Source organism: Dermacentor variabilis, unplaced genomic scaffold (assembly GCF_050947875.1).
Source record: "Dermacentor variabilis isolate Ectoservices unplaced genomic scaffold, ASM5094787v1 scaffold_15, whole genome shotgun sequence".
In the NCBI taxonomy this organism is placed as follows: Eukaryota; Metazoa; Arthropoda; class Arachnida; order Ixodida; family Ixodidae; genus Dermacentor; species Dermacentor variabilis.
In genome coordinates this window covers 12,468,891-12,488,392 of record NW_027460313.1, presented here as the reverse complement: position 1 = coordinate 12,488,392, position 19,502 = coordinate 12,468,891, and the positions used below count along the sequence as shown (strand labels likewise).

General features: G+C 48.6%; 1 protein-coding gene across 1 annotated transcript in view; it reads right to left on the bottom strand.

The window, feature by feature from the left end:
• The window catches only part of LOC142567998 (uncharacterized), a 51,985-nt gene extending 32,727 nt beyond the window's left edge, over positions 1–19,258 (bottom strand). The window contains exon 1 of the mRNA XM_075678088.1: positions 19,151–19,258. Coding sequence (XP_075534203.1) covers positions 19,151–19,258 — 108 coding nt within the window. The remainder of the gene's footprint in view (positions 1–19,150) is intronic.
• Positions 19,259–19,502: the final 244 nt, after the last annotated feature.

Here is a 19,502-nt window from a genome sequence, read left to right as displayed (position 1 = left end):
CCGCAGTCACTGCTTGTCCTAAGTGGATGTATCCCCTTACCACTTCCAGTGCCTCACTACCTATCGTAAGCTGCTGTTCTCTTACGATACTGTTAAACATTAGTTTTCTGCAGATTAATTTTTAGACCCACCGTCCGGCTTTGCCTCTCCAGGACAGTGAGAATGCATTGCAGTTGGTCCCCTGAGTTACTAAGCAAGGCAATATCATCAGCGAATCGCAAGTTACTAAGGTATTCTGCATTAACCCTTATCCCCAATTCTTCCCAATCCAGGTCTCTGAATACCACCTGTAAACACGCTGTGAATAGCATTGGAGAGATCCTATCTCCCTGCCTGACGCCTTTCTTTATTGGGATTTTGTTGCTTCCTTATGGAGGACTACGGTGGCTGTGGAGCCGCTATAGATATCTTTCAATATTTTTACATACGGCTCGTCTACACCCTCATTCCGCAATGCCTCCATGACTGCTGAGGTTTCGACTGAATCAAACGCTTTCTCGTAATCAATGAAACCAATATATAAAGGTTGGTTATATTCCGCACATTTTTCCATCGCCTGATTGATAGTGTAAATATGGTCTATTGTTGAGTAGCCTTTATGGAATCCTGCCTGGTCCTTTGGATGACGGAAGTCTAAGCTGTTCCTGATTCTATTTGCAATTACCTTTGTAAATCCTTTGTAGGCAACGGACAGTAAGCTGATCGGTCTATAATTTTTCAAGTCTTTGGCGTCCCCTTTCTTATGGATTAGGATTATGTTAGCGTTTTTCCAAGATTCCGGTATGCTCGAAGTCATGAGGCATTGCGTATACAGGGTGGCCAGTTTCTCTAGAACAATCTGTCCACCATCCTTCAACAAATCTGCTGATACCTGATCCTCCCCAGCTGCCTTCCCCCTTTGCATATCTCCTAAGGCTTTCTTTACTTCTTCCGGCGTTACCTTCGGGATTTCGAATTCCTCTAGACGATTTTCTCTTCCATTATCGTCGTGGGTGCCACTGCTACTGTATAGATCTCTATAGAACTCCTCAGCCACTTGAACTATCTCATCCATATTACTAATGATATTGCCGGCTTTGTCTCTTAACGCATACATCTGATCCTTGCCAATTCCTAGTCTCTTCTTCATTGCTTTTAGGCTTCTTCCGTTCCTGAGAGCATGTTCAATTCTATCCATATTATACTTCCTTATGTCAGCTGTCTTACGCTTGTTGATTAACTTGGAAACTTCTGCCAGTGCTATTCTAGCTGTAGGGTTAGAGGCTTTCATACAATGGCGTTTCTTGATCAGATCTTTCGTCTCCTGCGATAGCTTACTGGTATCCTGTCTTACGGAGTTACCACCGACTTCTATTGCCCACTCCTTAATGATGCCCACAAGATTGTCGTTCATTGCTTCAACACTAAGGTCCTCTTCCTGAGTTAAAGCCGAATACCTGTTCTGTAGCTTGATCTGGAATTCCTCTATTTTCCCTCTTACCGCTAATTCATTGATCGGCTTCTTATGTACCAGGTTAGGTTTACCTGCGACGCCATTAAAAAGAAGCTTTAGCTTGGCTGCTGCTGTCCGAAATACATGTAAAAGTAGAATTAGTTTTTCTCAGTTACCACTGCACCAAACTTGACGAGGTTTGTTAGTTTTAAAAGAAAAACTTAACATCTAGTTATTTATTTAGGTCGTCAACTTTTTATTAATTATTGACAATAATCGCAAATATTCAGTAAGCGAGACTATCAGGTTTATGAATCCGTAACTAATCAATAAAAAATGATATCAGAATTCTGTGAATTGCATCTGATAGTACATCTAAAGCCGACAAAATTGACATGTTGCACATGAATCTCAAGAACCTCAGCAAAGTGTAAATACAGCTTTTGCACAACCCATGTAAACAACGCAACAATTTCCCGTAATATAGAAATGGACATACCGAGTTTGTCCGATTTAAGTTATCTAATGAATTCCGTTTACAGAACCGCGATACCTGTTCTTGAAGGAGCGCTATTAATTTGTAAACTTCATGCTCCTATTTTTTTTTCGAACTTCCGAATGTTTGAAAATTCTTTAAATAAAATGCAGCGCCTGAATCGAAATTCCGCTTAGAATAGTGACAATAATTGAACTTTCTCTCTGAAATGAAGCAAATTTCATTAAAATGGAACCAGGGATTATCTCAGAAAAGCGCGTTTGCGTTTTACATGTATTTGAATAGGCCGCGTTGGAGTTGGCCACGAGTTAATGCTTTCCCTGAAGGGGCGACATACGCAGCCTCGCTTGTAATCCTTCTTCAGAGTGGATGGATGCTCAGCTTTTCTTTTTTTTCATGTTGTTGTTCCAGCTTTCAACACAAGCGGAGTCGAAGCTGTTCCTAATACTTAGCCACCGCAGATGTATGACGACTGTTGAGAATAGCGCACTTTAATTGTACTTGCTTTAGAAAGGCATGGCATATGGAAGAACATATTATTGAGTGGTATATTCATTTATTTATTTATCCTTAAACAGGGAGGGCCCCGTTTTACTTCACTAAACGTAGTTCTAATACATCTTGATCATCTTGAAATTGCGAGTTTTCTAGGAAGTTGCTAATGAATGTGACATTATTGCTTTTAATGGGTTGCGTTGCATTACCCACAGCGTACATTTGCTGGTAATTAACGCTTACAAAAGCGTCGGAGCAAAACTCCCGCAACGTATACAGGCGGCACGTTGGGCGTCAGAGATGACAACGATTATAGGGATGCGTGCACGCCATCATTTTAGTCTTGGCTGTTTTACTACATGCTTAAATGATTTGAGTGCCTTGACGAGGACGTCATAAAATGAGAAGGAAAGATTCTGCTAGTAAATTTGGTCAGACTGTGCAACCACAGCAGAGTACATCCGTCTTCAGAGAATTCCTCTGGTATTCGAATAAATTATGTTGGAGTCCGTTACGGAGTCTTTTTTTTTTAATTCAATCCGACCATTTTACCAGCCAAATCTACGATATTATTATGAGTCACGCCGTAGCGAGCGTCCTTCGCAGTATATTTCAACCCGGTGGGGTTCTTCATCGCGCACCCAAGTGACGGCATGCGTGGCCGTTCTTGCATTCCGCCCTACTTCGGAAAGCGTCCGCCTCGGCGAGGATCGAACCGGCGACCTCGGATTCAGCAATGCAGCCCCTTAGCCACTGGACAACCACTGCGGGTAATTATTTTTTTCTTATTTCATAAATACTGCTAGCCTCCATACTGTTGCGTTTCGCCTGCGACACGTGGTTTTGCCGGCGCGACGGCGGCGGGGCGGCGGACATTTTGGCCCGATCGTCGTCACCGCAACACTCATCGCCAGGTGTTTCCAGGCGCGTCTGCGGCGATGCGACCGCCTAGGGATTTCGTTCCAGTCATTGTGCCCGAAACAGGCGAGGCCAAAGCAGGGATCTCCTTCCAGTTATTGGGCCCGAAACAGGCGATGCCAAAGCAGGGATCTCGTTCCAGTCATTGTGCCCGAAACAGGCGATGCCAAAGCAGGGACCATCTTCTCGTTACAGTCATTGTGTCCGACCGGCAGCGCCACGACAGTGTGCTGCGCAGCGCCACGACAGTATGCTGCGCAGCGCCACGACAGTGTGCTGCGCAGCGCCACGACCAGGTGCTACGAGATCGTGCGCAGCGCCACGACATGGTGCTACGGCATCGCTACGACAGTGTGCGTCACCATTAGCCCATTGTACATTCACGTGCTCGTCTTTTGAGGGGTTCCTTCTTGCCCTCAACTGCGAGAGTATAAAAACAGCTGCCCCCGGACGCCAGAGGAGGGCTCCGATTTCTTCCGTTGAGTGAAGTGCTCTCCCGTCTCTCTACTTCGGTCAAACCTGACCGCCAACTCTTTGCGATGTTAAAATAAACAAGTTGTTTCGTTGTTACCTGTCGACTCATGCTTTGCCGGGACCTTCGGATGCTTGCAGTTGTACCCCAGGCCGCCAGGCCAACGCTACCCTTGGGGCTTGCGACCCAGGTACAACCACGGGCGTCAGCGCCGAGTTCCCATCCGATCGCTCCAGTGTCGCGATCCAAACATCTGGTTGCCAGCGGTGAGATCGCCTACGACTTCAAACAACGGTCTGCCAGCGGCGAGATCGCGACAACGGAGGCCAGCAGCAAAGAGATGCAGTTGACTGTATGCTGAGCAGCTCAACGTCGATCCGGGAGCAGTGCAACGAGCCCTGTGTGACGACTGGTTGCCTGCAGCGGAACGACTGCGCGGAATTCCTGCCTGCGAGGTTTGGTGAGTGCGGGACTTTCTTCTACTGAGCTTTGCCAGGCTTTTTGTTAGTGTCAGAAACAGAGCTGGTAATTGTGGTTGTCGTTGCTGCCGGGTTAGTTTGCGGCAAGACAATAGTAAGCAGTAGAGAAAGCAGCATTCAGAGCAGCCATGGATTTGAAGTCGTTGCGCAAACCGAAATTGTTGGAGCTTGCAAGAGAGTTGGGTCTGGATGTCTCAGACAAACTAAGAAAACCGGAACTGATAACGGCTATTCTTGAGTTAGAGGCTGAGGATGACGAGCTGTCGGAATGCCTTGAGACTATTGAGGAGAGGTCAAAAAGACAGGAGCGCGAACTTAAAGAGCAGAAAGAAAAAGAAGAGCGCGAACACGCTTTGGAAATGAAGCGTCTCGAAGTAGAGATGGAACGCGCTCGTAATGGAAGTCAGGCACACGGTGCAGGAGAACGCGTATTGTTCAAAATGACTGACCTGATGCGGCCGTTTAAGCTTGGAGAGGACATTGGTTTGTTCCTGGTTAACTTTGAGCGAACGTGCGAGAAGCAGGGGTTCTCTCGGGAAACGTGGCCACAGCGCTTGCTCACTTTGTTACCCGGCGAGGCGGCCGACGTAGTCGCTCGCTTGGATAGAGAGGAAGCAGAGGATTTCGACAAAGTAAAATCGAGTCTGCTAAAAAAGTACCGGCTGTCTGCGGAAGCGTTCCGTCGGAAGTTTCGGGAAAATGAGAAAGGCAAAAGTGAGTCATATACAGAGTTTGCGTATAGGCTTATGTCGAACATGCAGGAGTGGCTCAAAGAAGAGAAAGCGTTTGGTGACCACGATAAAGTTCTGCAGTGTTTCGGGCTAGAAAAGTTTTATAGTCGGTTACCGGAGAACGTGCGATACTGGGTCTTGGATAGGCCAGACGTGAGTACGGTGGCTAGAGCCGCTGAGCTAGCCGAGGAGTTTGTGACGCGTCGAGCTCGCGGAGCTAAGGACGGTCAAAAGGGTGAATTTGGCTCCAAGTCTGAGAGGCCAAGGTTCACGCCCATGAGATTTAAGGGGGACACGCGTAGTGAGGATGCGAGTGAAAGCAATCCGACCAAACGTAAAGAGACGGCAGCCGAAGCCGAACGCAGAAAGCGGTTCGAGATGAGGCGAGCGGGCGTTTGTTATACGTGCCAGAAGCCGGGTCACTTTTCGGCGCAGTGTCCGGAAACAACACCAAAAGTTGTGTTTTTTTCAATAGGCAGCACTGACGAGAACATGAAGCTTCTTGAGCCTTACATGCGAGACCTCCTCGTAAACGGGAAAGAGTGCCGAGTGCTTCGCGATTCCGCAGCTACGATGGATGTAGTTCACCCGTCTTACGTAGAACCCCATATGTTCACGGGCGAGTGCGCGTGGATCAAGCAAGCCGTGGAAGCTCATAGCGTGTGTCTGCCGGTAGCAAAAGTGCTTATTGAAGGACCTTTCGGAGCGCTTGAGACGGAGGCCGCAGTGTCATCTATGCTGCCACCCCAGTACCCGTACCTATTTTCAAACAGGTCCGATCACCTCCTGCGCGAGAAGGGGCTTTTGTTTGGTGAAGCTAGTGTTCAGGCCTTAACCAGATCGAAGGTTCGGGAGCTCGCTGCAAAGGCGGTAGTTGCGGTGCCGACGTTATCAAACAACGAAAAAGGGTCAGAGGCGCAGCAAGCTGATATTCAGAGCACGCCCGAACAGAATAGAATTGAGTCTGTAGCGTTGAAGGCGCCAGATACTGGAGAGGAAAATCCCGACGCGGGAAAGTTAGAAGAGCTATCTACTGATTTGCTCATCGCGCCTACGTCAGACGGACTTGATAGGTTGCTAAAAGTCAGCCGGACGGCTTTGATAGCCGAGCAAAAAAAGGATGGCAGCCTGGAAAACGTGCGCTGCAATGTCAAAGAAGGTATCGCCAGGAAAACTGCGCGTTTTGTGGAAAGAGGTGGAGTCCTGTACCGGAAGTATCTAGACCGCCGAGGAGTGGAGTTCGATCAGCTGGTCGTGCCTCAATGCTATCGTCAGGATCTGTTGCGCTTGTCACATGGGGGTTCGTGGTCCGGACACCTAGGAGTTAAGAAAACTAAGGACCGTCTCTTGCAAGAGTACTATTGGCCAGGGTGTTTTCGGGACGCAGACCATTTCGTGAGGACATGTGACACTTGTCAGCGGGTGGGCAAACCAGGGGACAAATCGAGGGCGCCGTTGAAATTGGTACCTATCATTACGGAGCCTTTTAGACGGCTCGTTATTGATACAGTGGGACCTCTGCCGGTAACAGCCACGGGGTACAGACACATTTTGACTGTGATCTGCCCAGCGACAAAGTTCCCTGAAGCAGTGCCGCTTAAAGAACTCAGCTCAGTTGAGATAGTTAATGCACTACTGTCCATATTTGCGCGAGTTGGTTTTCCTGCAGAAATTCAATCAGATCAGGGCACAGTGTTTACTAGCGCTTTGACGACAACTTTTCTCGAAAGGTGTGGGGTAAAGCTGCTACACAGCTCAGTGTACCACCCACAGTCGAATTCCGTTGAGAAGCTCCACTCCGTCATGAAGCGCGTGTTGAGAGCCTTGTGTTTTGAACATCAAACTGACTGGGAGCTGTGTCTGCCTGGGGTGATGTTTGCTTTAAGGACCGCGCCGCATGCGGCTACGGGGTTTTCGCCAGCTGAACTGGTGTACGGTCGCTCGCTTCGATCTCCGCTTCGCATGCTTCGAGAATCATGGGAAGGTAGGGGCGACGACCCAGTCGTGGTGGAGTACGTGCTTAAGCTCCTCGAACGCTTAAGAAGGGCACAGGAGTTGTCAGGTGAAGCAATGACAAAGGCCCAGCAGAGGGCCAAGGTTTATTATGATCGGACAGCCAGGGCCCGTCGTTTTGAGGTTGGCGATGAGGTCATGATATTGCGCACATCGCTAAACAACAAACTAGACGTGCAGTGGGAGGGCCCAGCGCGAATTGTTCAGAAACTGTCGGACGTTAACTACGTGGTAAGTCTGCCAGGAAAGCGGAAAGCACAGCAAGTTTACCACTGTAATCTGCTCAAACCTTATAGACAAAGGGAAGCAGTGGTGTGCATGATGGTAAACGTTCCTGAAGAGCTTCCGGTCGAGCTTCCGGGACTAGGCTCAGTGACGAACAGGGAAGACACCGGTCAAGTCATTAGTGACCTTATCAGTAAAGCACCGCTGTCGCCTGAGCAGAAAACCGAACTACACCAGCTGTTACAAGAGTTTCAAGGTCTGTTCTCTGAGAGGCCTGGTAGGACTTCTGTACTTACTCATGATATAGAACTTACCTCCACAGAGCCAGTACGATCCAAGGCGTATCGGGTGTCACCCCGCCAGAGCGATATTATGGAGGCTGAGGTAAAGAAAATGCTACAGCTCGGTGTTATTGAGGCAGGTGAGAGTGATTATACCTCCCCTTTGATTTTAGTTGAGGTACCGGGCAAGGAACCTCGTCCTTGCGTCGACTACCGCAGGCTTAATTCCATCACTAAGGATCAAATTTATCCGATCCCTAACATCGAGGAGCGCCTTGAGAAAGTTAGTAGCGCTCAGTTTATTTCCACCCTAGATCTTGTCAGGGGTTATTGGCAGGTTCCACTTACAGAAGAGGCTAGTAGGTATGCGGCGTTCATTTCACCAATGGGAACATTCCGTCCTAAAGTGTTGAGTTTTGGTTTGAAGAACGCGCCATACTGTTTTTCAAGTCTCATGGATAAAGTGTTGCGGGGACAGCAAGAATTCGCTTTACCGTATCTAGACGACGTAGCGATATTCTCCGCATCCTGGTCTGAGCATATGACACACTTGCGGGCAGTGCTAACCCGCCTGCGCGAAGCAGGCTTGACAGTAAAGGCTCCTAAGTGCCAGTTAGCACAGGCCGAGGTTGTCTACCTCGGTCACGTGATTGGTCAGGGTCGTCGCCGCCCCTCTGAAATAAAAGTGGCCGCTGTGCGAGACTTTCCGCAACCGCGCACAAAGACCGATATTCGGTCGTTCTTAGGTGTCGCCGGCTACTATCAGAGGTACATGCCTAGGTACTCTGATATCGCGGCTCCCCTGACGGATGCTCTAAGAAAGACAGAGCCTCAAACAGTCGTCTGGGACGAGACAAAGGAAAGAGCTTTTAGCGCCCTAAAGAGTGCCCTAACAAGCCAGCCTGTGCTACGATCGCCAGACTATACAAAAGGGTTCATTGTTCAGTGCGATGCTAGTGAGCGAGGCATGGGCGTTGTACTGTGCCAACGGGAAAATGGAGAAGTAGAACACCCCGTCCTGTATGCTAGTCGTAAGCTGACCAGTCGTGAGCAGGCGTATAGCGCCACCGAGAAAGAGTGTGCATGTCTCGTGTGGGCCGTTCAGAAATTGTCATGCTATCTAGCCGGCTCGAGGTTTATCATTGAGACAGATCACTGCCCTCTCCAATGGCTGCAGACCATCTCTCCCAAAAATGGCCGCCTCCTGCGCTGGAGCCTCGCTTTACAACAATATTCCTTTGAGGTGCGTTACAAAAAGGGGAGTCTCAACGGTAACGCCGATGGCTTAAGTCGAAGCCCCTAACGTAGGAATCAGCCTCAAAATTGTTTGTTACTGATGTTTTTCTTCCTGAGGCAGGATTTTTTTTAACATATTGCTTTTGTTTAGTGTTTCAAAGTGATGATATGCTTTCTAGTGCAATTTTTCAATTTGTGGACGCGTTCTGAGTGATGCTAGACTACTGTAAGGAACTAGGCAGTGGTATAAAAAGGGGAAAGAGCCTGGCAGGGCTTAGTGAGGGTTGTGCCGTGCTTGCTGACTGAGCGGTTGAGTTTTCAGCGTAGTTCTAACGCTTGCCGGGAACGAGAACAAAAATGTGAACTCTCCCGAAGTCACTTTGCAGTGTCCCGTGCGAACCTGAACGAGAGAACGAGGCCTTCTCTGTGCGCTGCGCTCAAGAAACGTCAAGGGACGCCCGACTTCGGTTATGAGCATCATCGAGCGACATCCCTCCGGACAGCGGATGCAGTCCCCTGTCCATCGGGATCTCCTTTCCCCGGCGGGGCGGTCTGTTGCGTTTCGCCTGCGACACGTGGTTTTGCCGGCGCGACGGCGGCGGGGCGGCGGACATTTTGGCCCGATCGTCGTCACCGCAACACTCATCGCCAGGTGTTTCCAGGCGCGTCTGCGGCGATGCGACCGCCTAGGGATTTCGTTCCAGTCATTGTGCCCGAAACAGGCGAGGCCAAAGCAGGGATCTCCTTCCAGTTATTGGGCCCGAAACAGGCGATGCCAAAGCAGGGATCTCGTTCCAGTCATTGTGCCCGAAACAGGCGATGCCAAAGCAGGGACCATCTTCTCGTTACAGTCATTGTGTCCGACCGGCAGCGCCACGACAGTGTGCTGCGCAGCGCCACGACAGTATGCTGCGCAGCGCCACGACAGTGTGCTGCGCAGCGCCACGACCAGGTGCTACGAGATCGTGCGCAGCGCCACGACATGGTGCTACGGCATCGCTACGACAGTGTGCGTCACCATTAGCCCATTGTACATTCACGTGCTCGTCTTTTGAGGGGTTCCTTCTTGCCCTCAACTGCGAGAGTATAAAAACAGCTGCCCCCGGACGCCAGAGGAGGGCTCCGATTTCTTCCGTTGAGTGAAGTGCTCTCCCGTCTCTCTACTTCGGTCAAACCTGACCGCCAACTCTTTGCGATGTTAAAATAAACAAGTTGTTTCGTTGTTACCTGTCGACTCATGCTTTGCCGGGACCTTCGGATGCTTGCAGTTGTACCCCAGGCCGCCAGGCCAACGCTACCCTTGGGGCTTGCGACCCAGGTACAACCACGGGCGTCAGCGCCGAGTTCCCAACAGATCGTACCAGAAGTCCGATTCAAATAATACGGAGGCGGTTGCTGGACATCGGGCAATACATTGCATCGAAATACGAAGGACAAGCTTATACACCTGTTAATATTATAGGCGGAGTTAAACAGTACAATAAAAGGTTGTGACCTTCCTGTACCAGCCCTTAAAATGAACAACAATAAAGGAGCAGGAAATGAACCACAAAATGTACATCGAAACCAATTCACACTCAACACTCGCTGACAACTATTCTGTGGCACGAAGCGAAGGCTACGGGTGTTGAGTTTTCTGCACGTGTATTCGTATGCAGCGGAGTCCCGGCGATTGAGTGTGGCACAGGCTTCGGCTTTGAATTTTTCTGACATTGCATGAGTCCTTCATTTCAGTGCTGGCAGATACCATTATCTCGGCGTAAATTTCAGAAGCTAATTGATATTTATACAGCCGATATCTATCGATTCCTGAACAGGCAATCAAGCAGCCTGTACCGGAGCACCGAAGTGGTCGTATGATATCGAACGCGCAACCGCCTCAACTGTATTTTTTTGTTCATGTTGGTCATCAGTCTCTCCAGCTTTGCTCAGAGGGCGGAATGAATGAATTCCGGAAGATTTACGTTGACAAACCTCGATTTGATTATGAGGCGCACCGTAGTGGAAGACACTCCACATTAATTTTGATCACCTGGGAATCAATTAACAGGCGGGACAGAAGCGATCAACACACATCAGAAGACGCCACCGCCATTGTGCGTTTGTCATGTTGACTTTGACCGACGCCCGAATGGGCTCTTTTCTCGAGTATGTGAGAACTCAACTGGGCAAACTAATTAATACAGTGAAGTATCAGTCGCTTACTGACGACTTGTACGCATTGTTCCAATTGATGCGCTTTGAAAAAACAAGATAGTGTTTTTTGAACATAAGAAAATGTCAGCAGTACTGCGGGACTATACTTCCTGCAGCGGTGCACAAGTCGCGATTTAGTTCCGTAGCCTTCGTTTTAGAGCCAAAAATAGTTGTCCACGAAGATAAACCTGCTAGAATTATTTTTTTTCTTCTATCGTGCAGACCGGCGTTCACTCAATGGAAGAAACATAAGTAAAGAAGGCGTATGTTATTGACTGGACAAGCACGTACTTTTTCGATTTACGGTTTGTTTGTCGAACATTGAGAATGACTTATATAGACTCGCTCTAAGCCGCCGTGGTTGCTTAGTGGCTATGGTGTTGCGCTGCAAAGCACGAGGTCGTGGGAGCGAATCCCGGCAACGGCGGGCGCATTTCGATAGGGCGGAATGCGAAAGCACCCGTGCAGTTAGGCTTAGGGGCACGTTAAAAGACCACCAGGAGGTCAAAATTATTCCGGAGTCCCCAACAAAGGCGTGCTTCAATATCAGATCGTGGTTTCGCCACGTAAAATTCCATAATTAAAAAAAAAAGTTGATAGTTTCTACCCAAAAGCACCAAATTCAAGAAATAAAAAAATGAACGCTTGAAATGCCATTCATTTTTTCCTGATGAGTAGAGGACTTTTAATACGAATAGTTTAAGGGAAATGGGTCAACAAGGTGCCTCTTATGGTACACTCGACTGGGTCCTACGGCGCCCCAAGCCGGTTTACAGCGATGCAGAGCCCTCTTGTGATTGGAACCGTAGAAATACTACCCCAGCCAAACGTGCCAGCTGCTGCCAGAGCCATCAGAGTGGACATGGGACCGAGCTTCCCTAGGAACTCGGCCGCGAAGTCAGGTTTCAGGCATACAGGAGCGCCTCCTCACGCTCTCAGCTGGAGCGCGGCGCTCTGAATAGACCACACGAATGTGTTCAGAGCGCCTGGTTTCGACCAGCCGGATGCAAACTGCATCCCGAGAGCGCCCCAAAGAGACCACTCCCCTGTAAGTTCAATGTAGGAATATCACGTGACGCACTGTGCTATGGGCGCCTATCAAATCACCTCGACGACAGGACAGCTATTACCACTGACAGCGAATGAAGAAACTGAACTTGCCATCACTCGGCATCGGCGGAGACTTTCGCACCGGAGCCAGAAGCACGGCAGGATGCTGGGGTTGTCACCTGCTGCTCCTGCTGATCCCAGAGGGCAGCCCGACATGGCGTCATGGTGGCACTTGCGCTGGAAGACGTGGCCAGGGGACCTGCTGCAGTCCTTGTGGCGCCCAGGCAGCCGGAGGGATAAGTGGTCGGTCGAAGCCCGCTGCGTAGCCCCGTCTGCGCGACGTCGGATGAAGAGTGAAACCGGACATCGTACCCGGTCAATGCGCCGTTGACGTCTTGCGTGAGGGTGCCTTGGCATCCAGTAACTCGTGAAGGACCTCAGAGTGGCTGAAGGGGCCATCGTCTCCGAGTTGCTCGCTCGGTTGGCTGGTTGCTCTCGGGTAGCGTCTCGTGCAGCGTCGAACGCACAAGGGCGCTTCGTCTTTTACTCGCACGTGATCCTTGCATGCATGCTACGGGCATCGCTCTGGATATTTTTATGAAATCGAGTATGGAATGCGTTTATTGCCACGAACAACCTCGCCAAGGTGCGACAGTTGCACACACACTTAACTTGTGGAAACGTGGCACTTTCGCGGACTAAATTGATATATGGCGGCCGGGTTTTCGGAACGATGTTCATATTTTTACGTTTGCGCGCCGCAGCAGAAGGAACTGTATTTTACAAATACGGTCCTTCCATCCACGATCATTGTGGCGTTTTTTGTCATTGAATTGAGAAGCTTTTCTGCTTAGGTTTCATTCGTGAGGAAGCAAAAACGAAGCTATACAAGAAAGCTAATCGAGAAGAAAGCCAGAAATTAAAAAAAAAACAGATACAGGGAACGTAATACGTGGCAGAACTCAATCATTGTCTCCGCCTCTGATGCCGATGTAATACAGCCGTGCGCAAGAGGCCTCGGTAATCAGACAATGATGTCGCTGCCAATCCAGAAAGGCAATGCTACTTACAGTGTATATTGACATCATTTTAATATATGTACTAGTGCATCTCAAGTGCACCGCTTTCACGCTTCACTTGCTTCGAATTATAATGAACATGTGAGGCAGAAAAACAAACACCGAAAACATACGGCATAACCTATTAATTAATTAATTTATTTATTTATTTATTTATTTATTTATTTATTTATTTATTTATTTATTTCGATAGTAAGCGTTTAAGGCTAGATGCGCTCGGCGTTTTATATGAATGCACAGAAAGAGACAACGGCCGAGCGGGGCCAGCGCGAGCACCAACAACAGCAACCGTCTTCTTCGTCTTCGTCTTCTGCTGGCGCCCGTATTTCTAACTACAATCCCTCTCCGCCGAAAAAGGAGCCGTCCTGGCGACCTAGGGAACAGGCAGCACTGGTGGCTCGTAGTGCGGCTTCAGTCGGTCGACATGAACAGTTTCGCGTCCGCGACGCCATTGGTCCGCAGATGCCTAAATATGCTCATTGACGTAGTTGACTGGGGACGTCTGTTGTGGAAACCGATAAGGGCCGTCATACTTTGAGCTGAATTTTGCAGAAAGGCCAGGAGTAGAGGAAGGAACGCGGAACCGTACCAGCGTTCCAGGTGAATACGAAGGAAAAAGTCAAGCTTGTGTCGCGGCCATGTTTCTAGCTGGCCCGATTTTGCGCGGTAAGTGGGCGAGCGATCTGACGACATTCTTCGGCATAAGTGGCGGCTTCAGTTAGAGTCGTAGATTCGGAAGCGTCGGGGCGCATTAGATTCGTCGGACGATCTCGCCGCTGCCATCATTTGAAGGAGTTGAAGGTCGTAGAGAGGAACTCGGTGAACAGGATTTATTTACATTATTTACATCTTAGACAAGGCATATATCGACAGTCTAGCGTGACTCCCATGTGGAGTCCACAAGACTAACATACAGCAAACAGCTTACGAGCACAAAGCTCACGAGTACATTTCGAGCATGACAACGAGCACACAACGAGTACACCACTAGCAGCCGGCAAACGCTGCTTATAAGCACTTGGTCCCCCATTGATTCCAAGCGGACGGAAACGTTCGTCCAGTCATCGTTCGACGTCACTGTTCGACGTCACCGTAGACCAGCCCTTTTGGAGGATGAGGGCTGTCATACACGTGCCGCACACACAGGTGTAAAGGTCCGGAGACGACGTCAGAGGGGCTTCATAGAACTCCGTTCCGTCCCGGGTGGCGCGGCGGTGTACCACATTGACTGGTCTGACCCCTCGCCACGTGGCTGCCGGTTTATTCGCAGTTCCCTGAAGTGCGCCCCGTCCGGTTGGATAGGAACACGTGCAGCGGGCTGAAATAGCTGGCACGTTGTCACCCCGTACGGCCATTCCTAACAGGTGATACAAAAGAATTGTATCCATAAACGAGGACCGTCTTGTCTTGTCCTGCATCCTAAACAGTGTGGCGTACCCACCATGGGGGGTTGACCAAGAACCAAGCGGTTTTCCGCATGCTTAGAAGTAAAGCAAAACTAGATTTGAATAGTATAGCGTGTGGCTATAGAACTGTAATTTCGAAGTGTAATGAAAGTATTCTTAAGAATTTTGATAAAATAAGTTAACCTAAAGAAATTAAATATAGCCATAAACAACAACCACCCTCTTCCTTCTTCGACTTCTGCTGGCGCCCATATTTCTTACTACAATTTATTTATTTATTTATTTATTTATTTATTTATTTATTTATTTATTTATTTATTTGGTGTACCACGAAGGTACTTAAAAGGACATTACATGAGGGGTGGGCACATATTGAAAAACGATAAATATCTACGTTAATGTGATTAGCATTAAAACTATCGCATTATCCTAGTAAACTATTAGCATTGAGCACCGGAGAGACATTCAATGGCGCCTTTCATGCTGGAACGTTGGCGTCAGACTTTCGTGATAGTTGTTGAGGTGACAAATAGAGAAGCAAGAAAGGGTTGAATACGTTTACTTCACCATAAGTAATATATACATGTGTGGTTGAACGTCCCGATGCTACACATTTGACTAGAGAGATAGAAAGGGGCAATTTTCATTTGCAGAAAGATGGAGAGGTAGGCGTGAATGACGTGCCTCTAACCTGATATTCCACGCTGGTGAAGGGATTTGTCGGAATGACGGAGGTAGAATGTGAAGTGGAAGGAAACTGGTTGTGGTGCTGAAGATGATGATGATGAGATGCACAGCATGCTCTTCCTGCACAGCCCAGACACCTTCGTGGACAGAGGCAGAGGTTACTGTAGTGTACTTACGAGAATGTCTATAGCTTGCATAATTTTTACAGCTCTTGGAGCCGGTGACATGTTAAAACAAGACAGTACGTAGCAGCTACAGGGTGTTGATTATTTGTCGCAGCATGACACTGATGAGAGAGCCCGATGGTGATTTTTCGTTGCACTGCCGTTCCTGGCGCTCACAGTCCAAGGCCCCTGTGCGTGGCGGCAGGCGTGGCCACACGTTCGATTCGAGGCCTGTGCTGCTCGCTTGAAGCAATGTGGCTCGGAGAGGCCCACCGATGCCGAATTCAAATACCTTCCGCTTGAACTGCGGGATGGGAGCCAGGCAGATCTCGGTTGGACCGACAGCTTGTTCATGTCGACGACGCGATAGTCTCATCCGGTGCTGCACTGACGCTGCCGCCCCTTTGTGTGAAATACTTCATTTGCTCGTTTGGTTCAATATTTTAATATTGAACGAATATTTTTTATTGATATAACATAAACAATATTTTTCAATAATTATTTAAAGCGAAGCTTTCTTTGACTCTTCCTCCGACTTTCCCACTGCTGCTGCGGTGGGCTGCTGTGGCTGCTGCTGTCGCGCACACCGCGTCGGGAGGTGGTTCAGAGTGTGTATGTAGATGACAGGTGCTAGTAAGAGAAAAAAGGCGACGGAACAAACTCGTTTTCACCAAACCGCGTCGGATGGGCACAATACCCTCTGGAGCTAAAAGGATAGAATGTTGGGCGAGTTGGTACGGTAACATGATCTTGGATTGTAGCGCGAAGTGGACACGGACAAAGACTAGAAGCTGACTGTGCGTGCGCAGACTCTCAACTACATCTTTATTGAAACTAACAACATATATATAGGTGATTGCAAATACCGCAGCATATGAACATGACAAGGTCTAAAGGCATAAGTTATACATATCAAGAGGTAAGGAAGCAACAAAGCAAACAACAAAAAGACACGGCTTCAGAATAACACACGGGCTCTGAAGATACTGAAATTCGCATTCTAACAGAGACAATCATGCGTGGCTAACGCAAGTCTCTCCTAATCTTTGACCACAATTTGACGTAAATATAACGTCATTACTCTATTCTCGGCCTCCCGCAAATCGTCTATCACGTGCCCTATGATAAATACGGAAAACACGGGAAAAGCGGGAGATGGAAATTCGAGACGATGAGCAAAACGAAAACAAGGTGAAAGCAAGATCTAACGTTTCGACAAGTGGACTTGTCTTCTTCAAGGCGACATATGCTTTCCTCGCCACAGTATATAGAGGTGGGGTTCTTCTAAAGAGGAGAGGGAGTAAGGCGGGTGGGTGCGGCAACGAGCGAAGGTGTGTTAGCGTGTCGAATTCAGAATAAAGAAGCGCTATGCACAAGGCCAGTGTCACAGGCCTTGTGCACAGCGCTCCTTTCTTCTCAATTCGACACAAGGCCAGTGTCACTGGCCTTGTGCACAGCGCTCCTTTATGCTCAATTCGACACGCTGACACATCTTCACTCGTTGCCGCACCCACCCGCCTTACATCCTCTCCCCTTTAGAAGAACCTCAGCTATATATTCTATGGCGAGGAAAGCATATGTCGCCTTCAAGAAGACAAGTCCACTTGTCGAAACGTTGGCACCCGCTTTCACCTTGTTCTCGTTTTGCTCGTCGTCTATAATAAATAGGAAACTTGAACACAGTAGCAAAAAAAGAAAAAAATGATTGCAGCTTTAGACATATGACCCCTTTTGCGCCTTGTAGCACTGCTATAGTTTATCAGATTCCACTTATTGTGCGGGAAAACTTGCATTGGACAGAGCGGCAGCTGTATTAATATTAGACTGAAAGAACACAATCACTTAGAATGCGAATTTCAGTATCTTCGCAGCACGTGTGTTTATCTCAACATAGCGTATTTCTTGTTGTTTGCTTTTTTGCTTCCCTACCTCTTGATATGTTTAACTGATGTCCTTAGACCTTGTCATGTTCATATGCTGCTACATTTGCAATCCCCTATCGTATATATGTTCTTAGTTTCAATAAAAATTCAGCTGAGAGTTAGTGCTCGTCCTGTCTGCTTCTAGTCTCTGTCCATGTCACTTCGCGCTAGAATCCATGATCATGTTACCCTCTGGAGCTCCCTAGCTGTCGCCACTATAGCCGCTAGGCAGCTGTAATTATCCGTGACTCCCCTCAGATCCGTTGCAGACACTGCAGTGCTTTTTTAGGCGTGTGGCGGAGCTCAGAACGAGCAAAAGGCAAGGTGGAAAGGGTTACCCCTTCCACCTTCCCTTTTGCTCGTTCTGAGCTGCGCTACAAGCATAAAAAAGTCATCACATACCAACTCGCCCATACTCTCACGCTTTTGACTTCAGTGCTTCTCTTCCTACTAACGTGCGAGGCCAGAGGGGACCCAGGCAGAACTGTAGAGAGGAGAAGAAGGAGAGGGAGGAGACGAGGCAGTTTTCATGCAAGAGAGGGGGGGAGGTGACGTGAGAGGGCAAGGAAACCGCACTACTATACGACAGCTGCTGCCGGGACACAGGCTAAGCTTAAGTTCAAGCTACGGCACAGTACGTTGCTGCTATTTCTCAAAAATAAACTCCGTGCAAATATGTCAAGTGGACAACTTACGCAGGGCGCGCAGAAGCAGAGCCGCATTACTTAAAGCGCACCGCAGGGTCCAGGAGACACTACGGAAGCGGTAGAACGTCAAATTAACACTTCTGTGCCCACCACGTTAGCTTTGCGGCTATGGCATTGCTAGAGGTCGTGGATTTGATCCCAGTCGCGCCAGCCGCATTTCGACGGAGGCGAAATAGAAAACGCACGTGCATTTAGATATTGGGACACGTTAAAGAACATCGCGCTGTCGAAATTAATCCGGAGGCCGCCAGTACGGCTTGCCTCATAATCCGAGTGTGGTTCTGGCATGTACAGCCCCATAATCCAATTGAAGTTTAATACTTCTGCCGCAATGCGATGTGCCACTTCAGAAAATGACAACGTTCAACCCTCTCAGAGGTTATAAAACATGGTGCACCACAACGCCTCAAGCAAACACCTCTCCCTGTGTGTTCCGTGTACTACGCAGACAAACAGCAGTGGTGCACGCAAGGTAACTTTTAACATCAACTCACCACTCTCGTGTTAGCCTTAACGTTGAAGGAATTAAGCTTTAGCCGTCAAAATTACCGCTGAATATCGTCGATCAAAGCATCTACCACGGAAAGCTTCGCTTACATGGATTCCCACCGTGCGTGGGATCTGCATAATTTTTATCTTGTTTTTCCATTGGCGACAATCCTCGAAATTAGCCTCGTGTGGTAAGTTGTTCAAGCAGTTCAAGCAGTTCAGTTTTTACCGTGCATAAACACACGTCCTGGCTGCCTGCATAGCGAAGTCATGTCGTCTGGCCCGTGCAGAGAAGCGCTGGCAGAATCCAGCTTTTGGGACTTGCGACATCGCAGTGGTTGGCGCACGTACGGACCCACCGACTGTCTCACGTAGCCTATCATGACGTCATCTGTTATCGTGATTCCCTTGAAAAGAAGCTTGAAGCTCGTCGATGACCTTCACTGTTGAAGACAGAAGCCCTTGGAATTCTTCATCGGTGATATCAATCACGAGATCGTAAATAACGCTTGCGTTATTCTTAGCGTTGAACCGCACCTCATTAATTCCTTTCAGAGCCACAATAACCAAGGTAGGTCTTGAGAATCTACGGAATTCTACGAGGCGTCCAGAGGCACAAACGCAAGATTGTAACTTGCGAGTAGGCGGCCCTTTGGGGCCGTGCTCACTCACGTCCTTAGTTGTCCTGCGGCACTTCCTCTTCAATCGCTTGACCTCCACGACGATGTAGTTGTTGTCGGAGTTTAAGGGTTCGCTGTTGGAGACACAGGAACCGGACATCTCCACGTGGACTTGGGGAGCCTTTCACAAATATCACTGTTTGCCAAAGTGCGAAGAGGCGTGCCCGGCAAAAGTGATGGCGAGCCGTCTCTCATCGCCTCTGCGATTTTTCGTTCAAGAAGCACAATTAAGCCTCAACTGCAACAAAGGTATCGCAGCAAACTTAAGAAGCTACGCTAGCTCAGCTCCTACAGTTAACTATGCCTACCCGTGACAGCGCAGAAAACGGGCTCCAGATTATACC